Consider the following 13,779-nt stretch of genomic DNA (forward strand, 5'->3'; position numbering starts at 1 on the left):
TGCACGAGGATGCATTAGCATTTGTGCTAGAAAAGATGTGTGGTTAAATGCATCACCCAAGATGCACGGTAATATCAGATATTTAGGCTAAGTGTTAAACGTTCCTCATGACTAAGGTAAAACATGAGTGTTGTGTGCTTGCTTGTGTAACCAGCGTTTAGGCCATGTACCTGCAGCTCGACAAGCTTGGAGAATGAAACTCCGGTTCAGTTTATGCTGAGATAAGAAAGGCCGATAATTTACCAGTAAGCATGGAGCATGGATATTATCACATAGTCACTCCTCTTTGTACTAACCAAAGCACTCGTGATTCTGTCCTGTAGGCAGTGATCAAAAGCTGATGCAAAGTATTAACTGTCGAGTGATTCGATCTGATGTCTCAGCACCAATTGTAAAGTCACTGTATAACTTTTTTCACTTTCCTGTTAATTTGCTGTTGATGAGGAAAACACGCAAATACAACCACATCTATTAAAACACTAACTTTGTTGTGTGTATTGTTTCTTTAAGATCACGGGGTGTTGCACTTGATCACCCCTGGAGGTGTACCTCATGATTAGAGTGGCAGGTGGACGACAGTCAGTGGGGACATCTGCAGCCATGACATTGCTCAACTGGTATGATCTGGACCAGGAGTCTCTCAGGGTCATGGAGAAACCAGTCCCCTCTATGGACCTGTGGAACTTTATCAATAACAATCGTCCCCTAGGAAGACCAGACAAAGGTACTAAAGCTGGCTGGAACTTTTGGAACTTTTTGTCTGAAAGCTGCAACATTGTTATATAATTAAAAAAATACAACCCTATACTTCCTTTTTTACTCCACTATAACTCATCTTTCTCTCCTCATCTCATACTCAGATCAGCAACTGGTGGTAGCAGCCACTAAGATACACTCTGTGGAAGTGTCTTTCATCAGGACATTAAAACCGAAAATGTCCTCATTGAAACTAGCTCTGAAGTCTCTCAAGTGCGGGTTGTCGACTTTAGATATGGCTGCTTCATAAAGAACAAACATATCTACTTCTCATCTACTCTAGTACTAGCTCTGGCTGCTGTTCTTCATCCATCTGTTGATCTCTTGAGTGATGACATGCAGGGGACGTGTGAGGCTGGCCCCACCGCTGTCTGGCAGCTGGGTGCACTGCTGTATGAAATGCTGGATGGATACAGGCATTTTACTACCTCCAAATTCCTCCAAAACAAAATTAAATACAGCAATAATCTGTGCCAAGGTAAAAACAATGCTAGTGTGCCTGAGATTGGTTTCTGATAATAACTGCTGCTTCCTACTTAATCTTTGCTTTGTTCTTAGTCCTCTCACTTCTAAGACTGACAACATTTGTTGAATGTGTGTTTAAGCTATAAACCCGTAAGGCTGCGCCACCCTGGAGCAGATTTGGCTGCACCACTGGTTCTAATAATCCTGATCAACCCACCACCCAAACACCTTCTACCACTTAGACTAAGGCAGGAACTGATATGGACCTGGCCATGTGTTTTATAAATTAATCCATTTGGCCTCACCTGGCTTGAAATGACTTCTAGCATTTTTTCTCGATTAGGCTAATGCTTCGAGAAAAATATATAAAAATATATTTTTGATATCAGCATTTCATTTTCATACATAAACCTGTAGTTGTTTCTTGGTGATTTAGTAAATGGCGGACCTTCCTTAAAAACTCAGATAAAGAGTATTTTTCTGATGAAGAAAAACCTCCATGAATCATAATCCTATGGGATGTCACTTTTCTTATCCAGAAAAAAAGCAATTAATTAAACTATTCTGCAGTCTTCTGCAGAGCCTTGATATGCTCACTTCAGTGAACACAGCCTCGATAGGCCTTGGGTTATGATGTGCTTTCCATGGTAGCTGCAGACTTCTGGTTGTGCAAAATGCTTTTTGAGAAAAGTGGTTGTTTGAGTAGAAATGACTATCGTCAGGTCTAGGTCTTTATTAGGGGTTGACTGATCACAATGTCTTGGCCTCTGCTTACTCTACACTTAATACAAACTGAGTCTTTGTGCATTTTAGTGACTAATTTCTCTGCCAGGGAAAAGGACTAATAGTTGTCTAATGCACATTTTCCTTCCCACACAGGTAGAAAAGGGAAATACACTTACAAGAAAGAAAAAGTTGAATTATATTTCTGTCATGGACTATCATTAGGCATCATATTTCCAAAACACCGTCTTTATAATAATAAGAGCCATAGGCTGCAACAGACCGATGTAATTGTTGGCACCCCTTTGGTAAAATAATTAAAACTAATTGGAGGCCTCTGTGTGTTGTTTTAAGCTTGGCTTTTTCCCAGTAAATGTTTTGTTTCTTACTAAACATTTGGACATGTTTCTAAAACAATGAGATAATTATCTGTAAAAATTATTTCATTATTTTACTTGATAATTTATGTGCTTTTATCACTTCTAAAAAAAAATCGTGGACAGCAGCTGGAACCTTACAAAAATTTAGAGGTGCACAACCAACTGCAAATTTAGTCTGACCAAATCATAGTGTCAATAAAAGGTGCCAGGCTACAGAGAATGACATGTAAACATTGTTTTTGTTGATGTACAGATGAGGCTGCTGGTTTGTACAGGCCAGTGCCAAGGAAATGATATGAAGGAGAGTAGTAAATTGGTGTATGGTATAGCCTAAACCACCAAAAGTGTCAATGACTCAGCAATGCACAAAAAAGACAAACATAAGCCACCAGTAGGCTACATAGCCTGCAATAATGCAAAAAAAGTCTGATTATTCTACCTTAGGAGGCAGCCTACTGTATTTTTTACATGTGTCAATCATTTTTAATTGACAGATTAACAGATTAAAATGAATTTAGAAACTATCCCTATCTATCCATCTATACTACGTAAACCATACCCCAGTTTCTCGGTATATAACAGCCTGAGGTAAGACTTCTATGTCTTCCATGACTCAGGTCAAAATTTCTGGGAAAATCCAGATAATGTGATGAACCTTAACCAAGAAATCAATTTCAGTACGAAAGCCCTCTAGGCAAACTTATCCCACCACCAGCATGCATCTCTCCTTAGCTCAGCTACTGTGCTACACTGTGCAACACTAGCTAATGTTAGCTAAGAAATGAAGTCTGCTAATACAAATGACCAGCACCAACCACAACACAAAGTCTACCTAGATACTGCATCTACGTTATAAACATTTTGCAGTGGCAGCTCAGAAATGGAAACTCACTTACTGCTGAGGTTTGTTCTGGCTGAATTAGAGATGTTACAGCCGATGGCCGAGGGTCCATCTCTGAAGCTGCCGCCGCCTTCCTCCGGACGAATCTCTGAGCAGAAAATCTGAAGAAGACGGACAGCATGGTGTTTTGTTTCTCATTTGAGGTTTGATAATATATCATAATTTCAGTGCTTTCCAGTGCTGAAAAAAAAGAGTTAACATTCACGTGTGAAAAATATTGTGATATTTCGGTTTTAGCTGTATAATGTTAGCTAACATTGGTTTGCTTACCTGGAGGAATTGCTAACATTAGCAAGCAAAACATTGTATCAAGTGGACACATCAGTTTATTCATTTAGACTCCTGGAACTGGTTTTCAAAAATTACTTTATCAGCAACAAAGCTACTAGTGCCATTTACATGCAGCATAGTTACAGCTTGCTGGGAAGTAGGCAGCTAACAACCGTAAGTATCTATGCTGTAGACTCACTGTGCTCCGGATATTTGCGGAGGTAAACCTGCTTTGCGGCCTACAAGCACACACAAGCTCAATTGCATGCCTTGTTTTTGGGGGGAGAGTCTTAAGAGTCAAAACAAGTTTAACTGGCACTTTTTGGAACAATTTTTCAAGATAAATCATGGAAAAAACTATAGAGAGAGACAATGTTCGACTACAGCCAACTCTCACGGTTTGTTATTTTGTTATTTTGAAATACTTACACATAGTTTTTCTCAATTTTGGCAGGGTTGCATTACTTCTACGGTTGTACATTTAATAAAAGTTTATAAAAGGCGAAATATAAAACATTGTATGACCATTTAAGATTTTTTTTAGCTTAGTGGGGATTAAAATCACCCTGAAAATATTTTGTCGACACAGCTTCCCCCTTCCTGCATTTATTTATTTAGATTTTTGCACTTAGGTATGCTAATTTAATGTTACATTGATAAATGTAGTTACTATAACTGAGGTTCAGGAACAAGACCATGCTCCTCTCTCCCACTGATTCAAATCACCTGCACCTTGTTATGTTAACCACCTGTGCCTCATCAATTCAATCACCTGCTGAGGTGTGTCTAACTCCCTCTCCCCTGTTCGTCTCACTTCTCACAACCCCTCCCCCCTTAACCCTGATCGTCTCTTTTCCTTCTCAGCAGCGCCATTGCCTCACATCAGGTGTTCCTAGTTATGAACCCCAGGGGGATTACACAGCAAAGATCTGATCAAGATATATCCCCCACTCTAAGTCTCGACCCCTGGGTTCATACATGCTCCAGCCTCTCCACGACTCCATACGAAATATCCGTGGTCACGAACTTCATCCCTTCTCCTCGACCCCACCCCCATCATCCCATCATAGATGTCCCTGATACTCTCAGGGTCTAATTCAATCCCTGGCAAAAGACCCTCTTCTCATCCTTTCCCTCAGTCCCCATCATCCCATCGAACTCGACTCTCTCCCCATCAACCCTATTCCTCCATTTATCCAATAAAACTATTTTTCTACCATACCTCAATAATGATCTTGTTAGTGAAATTAAACATTAGGATACACATTAAGCCTTAAATCTCAATCAGGTTGTTCTAATCCAATGATGCTTTGATAAACTGTCACAAAAATAAAATGGATTAACTGTTCCTGAATTTCCAAATATGGATCATTTATGATAGGAATTTTTGAACAACTGGGCCCAGGTGAAAGAAAATTTAGGGGGGATGAAGAATCCAGGAAACAAGCAGGATTGATGTGAAACTAGCTGGTAGCCTTGTACTGGGCTGATTAGGAGAAATAGGAAGCAGGTGAGTAAGTGGGTGTGAAGGTTAGATGGTGGAAATGGAGGGTAACTGCAGGACAGGAGGAAGAGGCTGATCTGTCATGACTCGGAGTTAGTAACAATGCAACAGAACGGATGTCGTTGTCTGGCTGGTGGAGCTGTGACAGGTATGGGGGGTTATGAGGAGTGGCAAGACTGAATAAGTGCATTGCTCTGTCAACAAAAATAAAACTAACACCCTTTAATGCAGGGAAACTGTGAAAATACACCACTTTTAATGACTCAGGATAAAGACTAACTGCTTTTTCTCGAACTGTAAAAGTTCACATTTACCTCCAGGTGGAGATAAAAATGACCGGACAGCTAAGGATTCATCCCCTGTAACAAATCTTGTTGAAAAGCAGTTTTCCACACAGAATCAGATGCTTTTCAGGGCAACGAATCTCCATGGGAAAATAATAAATATCCTCACAAATTACAAAGATTCATACATATATTTAGGATTTTGCAGATATTAACATTCTTGTAAACTAGTAATTTTAAGTATCCACAGTGCTCCTGAGCGAGCAGCACCTCGCCCTGCCCACCTTCTTATGTTTAGAAATGAAATTGTTAATTTTATCAGTTAATTTTGGTTTGATCAGTGTTATGTTGGGCTGTGAAATATATGAATTCTGTCATTAATCTTTGCTGCCTTTTGAGTCTAATATGCATGAATTTTCAACATCTACAACATTTTTATAACTGGTTAGACCAGCACTGGAATATGATCTGTGATGTAGTTGTGGTTAAACTGTGACAATCACTAAATAATTACCAATAAAAACTAAAATCCCCATTTAATTGCTAAACTGTTTTTATGTACTGTTAATTGATTTTGTAATGTTTTACTTGATACAATTTGTGGATTTCTTATTTGTGCACATTCAGGAATTCTTCACCTATGAAAAGTAATTGCTTGTTCTTCCATTTCCAGGATTTTATGACATGTTTAGGATTTTCAGCTGTTTTTAGGATTTTAGGACATTTCTATGACTTGAGGACAGTTCAAGATTTTGGGACATTTTTAGGATTTTAGGATGTTTCTAGGATTAAAGGACATTGGGGGCTTAGCTGGCCCCTTATGTATACTAAGAGTACAAAAAAACCCCACTGTGCACCCTATTGGGGGCCAGATTTGGCCTGTGGGCTGTGAATTGAGTTTCAATGATCTATACTTCCTCCATCCCAATGGATTGAAAATTGCCTGCATTTTGGAAATACCTCTCACCTCACCGCTGATGATGGATTTCATCACCAGTTTTGATGCAGTTGTATACATATGAGCACTAGGTGTCACCAGAGACCACTGATTGAGCACAGTGTATACAGTGGACACCAGGTGGCTGGGATTAACAGGCTCTGGGGCCGGCAGTGGCGCTGTGTAGCTAAAGCTGCTATACTGTATGCGCACTTCTGGCCTGTACAGGCCCATACAGATCCTGATCAACAGCTGAGTGCAGCCACAAGGTGCTGCAACCGTCCCAGCTTACTTTCCCAGTTTCCTGCATGATCCACTGCAATATTGAAAGGACAATCTGTTAGCCAATTCAGCGGATGTGTGTGTAAACATTATCCATTTTAACTGCTTCCCTCAATCTGTTGTAACTGTAGGCAGGACATACTGCACAGTGCACGCAGGAACAGTGGGGAAATAATAATCAGCAGTGACAGCAGCTTGCAGCTGTCACATGTTTGGTAATTGTATATGTTTGCCTCCAGTTAGCCTTCCATGCAGCTTTCCTATTATTCAAGAGCGGATTTAGACAACACATCCATAATATGACTCAAGGTTGGGTGTTTAGGACAGTTTGCCATGATTGCAATCATCCCCTGGATTTAATAGGAAAAGCAAGCATCCTCAGTGAGTGTGAGGAATGATCAGGGATAGCAGGAGGCCATGTCACCTTCAGAGACTGGCTGGGCTTTCATCAGAGCGGTGCAGAGGTCAGCTGCTGCCCTGTGTCTGCCTGTGCTCTATAGCGTACTTGATAGCAAGGCTCATTTAGTAGGCCAAGGCTGACATTAGTGCTGAGACTGAGCAGATATGCAGCACAGAAGAAAATACATCCCTGTAATTTACACCACAGATCTCAGACATGTCTGTGCTGCCCGGCTCATTCCTGTGAATACTTGTGTATGCTCGAGTTGAGTTGGTAACCCCCTATCTGAATAAGCTCACTCCCATGGGAAAAACTGTCGCTGACAAATGTACATTATGTGTGTGTGCCTTTTAGGTTTGGACTGGAGTGGTTTGTACACATCAGCCATATTCTTATGTCACTGGGTTTTTCAAAGCACATAATCCTTCTTATATAAATGGTCTTTTTTTTAACCCTGGATGAGTACGTGAGAGATGAAGCAGCTGTATCTAAATAAAACAGGAACAGTCAGTGATGCATGTCGGCATGCAGAGCCATCATGCTACAATTTTCAGCGCATCTCCACCAAGCCAAGGAGCCTCAATACACAGCTTGTTTGCATACAACCACAGAGGGCTAAAACACAGGATGCGTAAACCATTTTGTTGATGAGTCATACTTCATAAGAAAAGCTTATCAAGGCCTGAGTCGTTAGTGTTTTCCCACTCTATTCAGTTGTCTGCCAGCATCATTATGACAAGTCAATGTTATTTTGACAGCAATGCAAATTGGTAAACAAAACTCCAGAAAGACTCTTTGGTCTTAAACATTTACTGTTCAGAATATTGTCAGTCATATAAAATATTGCATTTAATCATCTATTTGTTTGCATGATTTTGGCAGTGCAGAAAACATATTTGTTTTGACAGAGCTGTTGTTTTTCTTACTTATCTTACTTCTGCTCTTCCAGACCATTCATATTACTCGGTTTTCACTACGAGGAATTGTGTTTTAATGTTCGCTCAAATGCAGTAATACCTATATAATCTTAGGAAGGGGCAAGAAAATTAGCATTAGCAACACCAACATCACACAACTTATTAAAAAAAATGTTTATTGACATCAGAAGCAATTTAAATCTCAACAATAAACAAGGCGTTTTTTTCTCTTATTCTTGCTATTACAGTGGTACATAAAGATCAGTAAAACAACTGTGATACGTCAATTTCGATAACATGTCATTTAAAATAAAAACACACAGGAAAAAAGAAAAAAAAAAAGAGAAGAAACACTCAGATCTAACTCAGGACATTTTTATGTGCTGTGCACCTCTAGCTAGGGTAAATACTGTAAGCCCACCCTTTTACACTGTACCAGGCAGGATAGTGGTCTAGGAACTATCACCGAAAAAATAAGACTGGCAGAAAGATACAGACACGATACTTGTGTAGTGTCAACTATACAAAAGGAGAAAAAAACTGTACAGCATAAAAACAACTGATATACACAGCCTTTTTTGTTGTTTTTTTTCCTACCCCTTGGATACTAATGTATTTTCTTTCGGTAAGTGAAGTGTGTACAAGGGGGTTAAATGCTTTATAAACAAGAAAATGACCACTACATATGTCACCCGCCGTTTACTCGTCATCATCATCATAGTCTTCCTCGTCGTCGTCGTCGTCATCGTCCTCATCATCGTCGTCGTCATCCTTCTTCTCTGCCTTGGCTGGGGCTTTTCCTGCTGCCGCCGCTGCCCCGCCACCACCTCCGCCACCAGCTTTGCTCTTTGCACGATATGCTGCGACTTCCTGCAACCATGGAATGAAAACATATTAAACTAATGCAGAGACCCAGACATTGACTCCTGATTTAAGCTCGCGAGGAAGCGAGCACAGCGTGAATGATCAAATGTGCATTCACTGGTCGACTTAATGCAACAAATCACAGTTTCTTTACCCTTTCATATTTCTCCTTCAGTTTGGCTGCCTTCCTCTCAAAGGGCTGCTTGTCCTCTGATGCAGTACCGTTCCACATCTCACCCAGCCTCCTGGCAACATCTCCAATGGACAGACCAGGGGTCTCACCTTTCACCTTAGGGCGATACTCTGAGCAAAAGATGAAGAAGGCGGATCTGTACAAGAAGAAGAAAAAAAAGTGAGCTTTGTATTGTCTTTACAATGTAAAAATGGTGCACGTGATTCAGATTTGTTTTGTTCTGCAGAAAGAGACTTTTCTATCGCCAAGTGTTGACCTGCAGTACTTACGGGGGTCTCTTGGGGGCATTAGGGTCCTTGTACTTCTTCTTCTTTCCTCCCTTGGGTGGGACATAGCTCATCATCTCCCTCTCGTAGCGTGCCTTGTCCTGCCTGGCCAGTTCTTCGAATTTTCCTTTCTCCTTGGCAGACATTGTCTGAAAACAGAGAGGTAACTTTCTGATTGTACTTTCGGTGGCAACAATAAGTATTAAGAGTATTGCTCATATTCCCTTGGCTTTTTAGGGTGCTGCAATATGCACATCCTAAGCATCTGGGTGCAATTATTGACAGCTGTAAAACTACCCAACAAAGTCCTGGACCTGAATTTGTTGTTTTGGTTATGAAGAGTGGTATATAATACATTCTCAAAAATGATATTTATGAAACGGACAACAAGTTGACTAGATCACCATCATCCATCCACCCTACCTTCCATCGCTCAGAGCACTTCTTGGAGAACTCTGCAAAGTTGACCGAAGCTTCGGGGTGTTTCTTCTTGTGCTCCTCCCGGCAGGTCTGGACAAAATACGCATAGGAGGACATCTTGCCCCTCGGCTTCCCATGTTCTTTCCCCATCTTGGCGGCAGTATCTAAAAACAAAGGTTTAGATTAGCTATGCAACTGCACAAGTATATGAAATGTATATGATGAGTGTACTTTGTAAAGATGAACAGGTGGACAACTGGCTGTGTAATTGTGATAAATGTCCCATATTCTATATTTAAAAATCTTTATAAACAGTGAAATACATTTTTTTAAAAAATCCATAAGTGGCTTTCTGATTTTTTTTAAATACATTAATTATCTCAAAATCAAAATATGAATCATATTTAATAGGTAAGATATGACCGCCTACCATGTTACTTGAGCCATACAATGGAAACAGCTTTTATTTCCCTCCGCTGGTAGCACTGTTGAAGTGACCCGCCCTCCCTGCTGTCAAACGGCACTAAGTTGGGTCCCTTATAACAATCCGCTAAAATAAAGCCGCCCGGCACAGGCGATGAAAACGACTTTATTTATTGATGTAATATGTGCTGTGGCCTTTACATAAAACTCAATGGTCCGTGGTCAACTCCCATTTTGTGTGCGTTAAAACTGGCTTAACACTTCGCTACGTATTCAAAAATAAAAATCAAATCAAAACCCATAAATATGTTTTTTTTCCCGTGCTGCGATGCACTTTCCGTGCGTATCACAAAAGTTCCCCAAGTGCAACTGCATAACATAGACCTTAGCCCTCAGTGGGACTACAACAGTGGACCTGGCTCTCAGACAAAATGACTCGTGTTTTTGCACAAAAAAAAAAAAAACCTCAAACCCCATCTGCAATAACAACAGGCCTTCTGGAAACTCCCTATTTCATTTATGTTCATGTTTGCATCAAACAAATAACTTTGACACAAAAAGACACAAATTACACATAAAGGCGTGTTTATTGAAAATAAAACACTCAAAACTGCGATTCAGTGTGATTTGACAATCTTCTCTCATCAGTCTGAACGTACGCTTAATCTGGATAAATTCCGCAAAATTTGCGAATGTGTTTAAAACCGCTCGTTTTTCCCGTTATATTTTCCTATTATATGCTACTGTAACTCCCAGTAAAGCGGTGTCGACCGAAGTAGTAATGGCGCATAGGCTTTCGTTGAGGAAAAGGAGGTCAACAACGACGGCAATATTTCTTCTTCCATTTTGTGAGAATGCCTTCTTCATGAAAGAAAGTCCCCCTCAAATGTCTCCTCCCGCCCTTCAGTTCGCTTTGCAACACGACAAATATGTCTGGAAAGCCGGCGATCTTGACAAAATATTTCCCCGATTGATTCCTATTGCACTAGCCGGTTTGTATAGTAATACATTGGGTCTGCACTGTGTCTATGAGCGGGCTGTGCTACTGCCTTGGTTTCTATGAGCTCCTAATGGCCGCTCGTCTTCATCCACTAACATGGAGAATATGGCTCCTTCTCTTTGTGTCAACGCACAGCCATTGCACTGCATGCAATAGAGGGCAGAGCGACCGCGGCGACTACTTCATTTCAACCCCGGATTAAAACCTTTTCTGAGCATCGGAAAAATCTCGCAATGGTGTCGTTCGAACCACGAAAGGTTGAACTTTATTTTTTCGTCGTTACATTTAATAGTTACGGGTTTGTTTCTCGAGAAAACACGGTTAGAAAAAGTTGAACTGAACTGCGCCTCTGTCACTAGCTTCCCATTTGCCTCGCTGCCTTGCCTCCTATGCGAATACAGTCAGCCATTACAGTAAAGCGCAGATCGTGAGTTAATTTTTTCACCGTCTTCTCGGGTGAATTTTCACAAACAGACATGTGACCGTGTATATCTCGATGCGGTCTCTCTTTTTCTTGGGTTTTTGCAAATTTTTATGTTTGGATGAAAAACCCGCACGCTCTCCAGTCTTCCCATGACAGGCGTTCAGCTTCGCAATGCACTGCAATGGCTAGCAAACGGTGAGTCTTCTACCATTGTCGCTAACCGTGTTGTCCGCTAGACATTCCTGAATTTTTACGCGATTTCTACCGTTTGATTTGACTCCATTTTGTGAAAACGACACGACATTAATATACAAAATTATTCGTATTTGACGAAATCGAGAGTTTTCGTCGAATTCACTCGAGATTAAAATTCATTTCTTCCTTTTTTTTATGGAGCGTCTGCTCCACACTCCTAGGCAGGGTAAATGTCCGTTAACGTTACCTGCTCAGCTCCGGATATTTTTTGTTGTTTTCTTCACGTTTCGCCGCAATAAAATCATTTACAAGCTGTGAAAGGCTTCGTATTTGTTTGTGGCTAACACACAAGTAAGATATTAATAAATGTTATTGTCATTACCATCATTACGAACACTTAAAATTTTCGTGTGTGATACTTACCTAGGGACTATCGCTGGATCTCAATGCTCTGCAATGGCTGTATGTGAGAGAACACAGGCGATACGCAGTGTCTTCAGTCTTCGGCTCTCTAACATTACTCTCGGCGGGGCTCTCACGCCATTGGCCAGCGCCCAGTCTGGCGCTCCTCTGATTGGTCGGTGGCTTTTCATTGTCCTAATAGAAGACGAGGTCCCATTGGCTGCCTTTTGTGAAACGTCACTGAAGTTTTCTGAGGCGCGTGGATACAAAAATATTTCTGTCCCAGCATGCTGGAGCTGGTAGTAGTGTAGTGCGTTTGCCATAGTATTGAATTCACTACGTTGAGCTCAGTGTACAGTAGGCAAGTTAAATGAATGAGACAACGTGGAGCGCTTGTAGTCAGTGACCGGGGCAGCTGTGAAACGCCGTGCGACGGTGTCGGATGGGCTGTCCCCTCTTCATCAACCAGCCCCATTGTGCATTCATCCCAATACACGTGAGCTTATTTGCAAATTATGACTTTGAAAATGCATAAGGTTAACATCGCGGTTTCACGTGTAAACGACAAAAGAGACGCTTGCTCGTTCCATACGGGATAGTTACGCACCGGATTTGACATTTTAAACGATTTGGCTCTGAGTTTGACTGAAAACACAATAACACTTCAGCTAATGCTCTGCTTATTAATTACTGTATAAGCCGTGATTTTCATTTCAGCCTTTTATTTTGAAAACGTTCCTCCGCCTACTGTACCAAATAGTGTTTTCTTAGTCTTTAGGGCATGTGCACATTATTTCTTTAGCAGGCACTTATTCAGTGCTATAGCTATGTTTGCTAATGAGTCTATAGTCCCTATCAGGCTTGTATGAGAATTTATCGGCAGACATCGAATCATTATGAATGCATAAAATGTGTATAGTAGGTCTCGAAATTGATCGTTTTGGGTTTTTTTTCATCACAGTATGTTTTTGGACTAATTTTAAAAGTCTCCCTATGCAGTAGCTAATGGAAAGGTGATAGTCTGCTCATCCACATTTAAAACGCACTTATGAAGATCAGAGAGCAACAGTACAGTTTAAGCCAAAGTGAGTGCATGGGGAAAATAAATTATAGCAAGAGGATTAGGCAATAAGGATTCAGGCAATAATTTGGATCCACTGGATTTATTATTATTATTATTATTTTAATTTTTATTTATTTATTTATTTTTTACTGCTTTTCAGTCTGTTGTTTTGCAATAATATATTCAAACCTGCAAATTGCAGGTCACATATATATATGCCAGGTCTGTATGATAGCTTAGCAGTGGTCTTTTTACTCCCCCATACACAATGTTATCTGCAAAGAAATGACCAAAGCCCTATATTACAACACACTTAGGCTAAATTGGAGACAGACAGCAGTGAAGATCAGCTCATTTTAATGCAACCCGCCCATAGTATGTAAACAGATCAGCGCTTTTACCACAAAGATTTTTATATTTAATTATATTGCAATTGCATTGTGCTAGACCAAATTAATAACTAATATTTTGTTTAACACTAACACTAATATTCTCCTTTTTGATCATTTCATACAGTTTACAATCCAGAATATATATTATATTAAGTTGTAAAGGTTTTCACAGTTTTTATCATCTCTCATATGTATCATATAAAATCAGCAACACTTTAAAACTATATATATATATATATATATAAATATATATATATATATTTGTAGTATATATTGCTCTGCACATGCACGCTACTCAAACAATCTTCCTGTAATGAG

At 40.2% G+C, this 13,779-nt stretch overlaps 1 protein-coding gene and 1 pseudogene across 1 annotated transcript; one reads left to right on the forward strand and one right to left on the reverse strand.

The window, feature by feature from the left end:
• The first annotated feature begins 531 nt into the window (after window positions 1-531).
• Window positions 532-1,420, forward strand: LOC148187289 (serine/threonine-protein kinase pim-1-like; annotated as a pseudogene).
• A 6,558-nt stretch (window positions 1,421-7,978) lies between these two features.
• On the reverse strand, window positions 7,979-12,186 carry hmgb1a (high mobility group box 1a). The gene is made up of 5 exons (XM_042499145.2): window positions 12,028-12,186; window positions 9,566-9,726; window positions 9,146-9,291; window positions 8,838-9,012; window positions 7,979-8,689 (listed from the first exon to the last, which is right to left on the reverse strand). The coding sequence occupies exons 2-5, from the start codon at window positions 9,710-9,712 to the stop codon at window positions 8,519-8,521; spliced, it is 639 nt and encodes a 212-aa protein (XP_042355079.1). The 5' UTR covers window positions 9,713-9,726; window positions 12,028-12,186; the 3' UTR covers window positions 7,979-8,518.
• Between the last annotated feature and the right edge of the window lie 1,593 nt (window positions 12,187-13,779).

Source organism: Plectropomus leopardus, chromosome 15 (genome assembly GCF_026936395.1).
Source record: "Plectropomus leopardus strain MGB_pleo_1.0 chromosome 15, ASM2693639v1, whole genome shotgun sequence".
In the NCBI taxonomy this organism is placed as follows: Eukaryota; Metazoa; Chordata; class Actinopteri; order Perciformes; family Serranidae; genus Plectropomus; species Plectropomus leopardus.

What these genes read in the sequence shown, in the direction of transcription:
- hmgb1a (XM_042499145.2), bottom strand. Translation starts at nt 9,712, where the DNA reads ATGGGGAAAGAACATGGGAAGCCGAGGGGCAAGATGTCCTCCTATGCG. An exon ending in AGTGCTCTGAGCGATGGAAG is followed by an intron (nt 9,292 to 9,565) that starts GTAGGGTGGATG and finishes CTCTGTTTTCAG; the next exon opens with ACAATGTCTGCCAAGGAGAA. An exon ending in TGAAGGAGAAATATGAAAGG is followed by an intron (nt 8,690 to 8,837) that starts GTAAAGAAACTG and finishes CCATGGTTGCAG; the next exon opens with GAAGTCGCAGCATATCGTGC.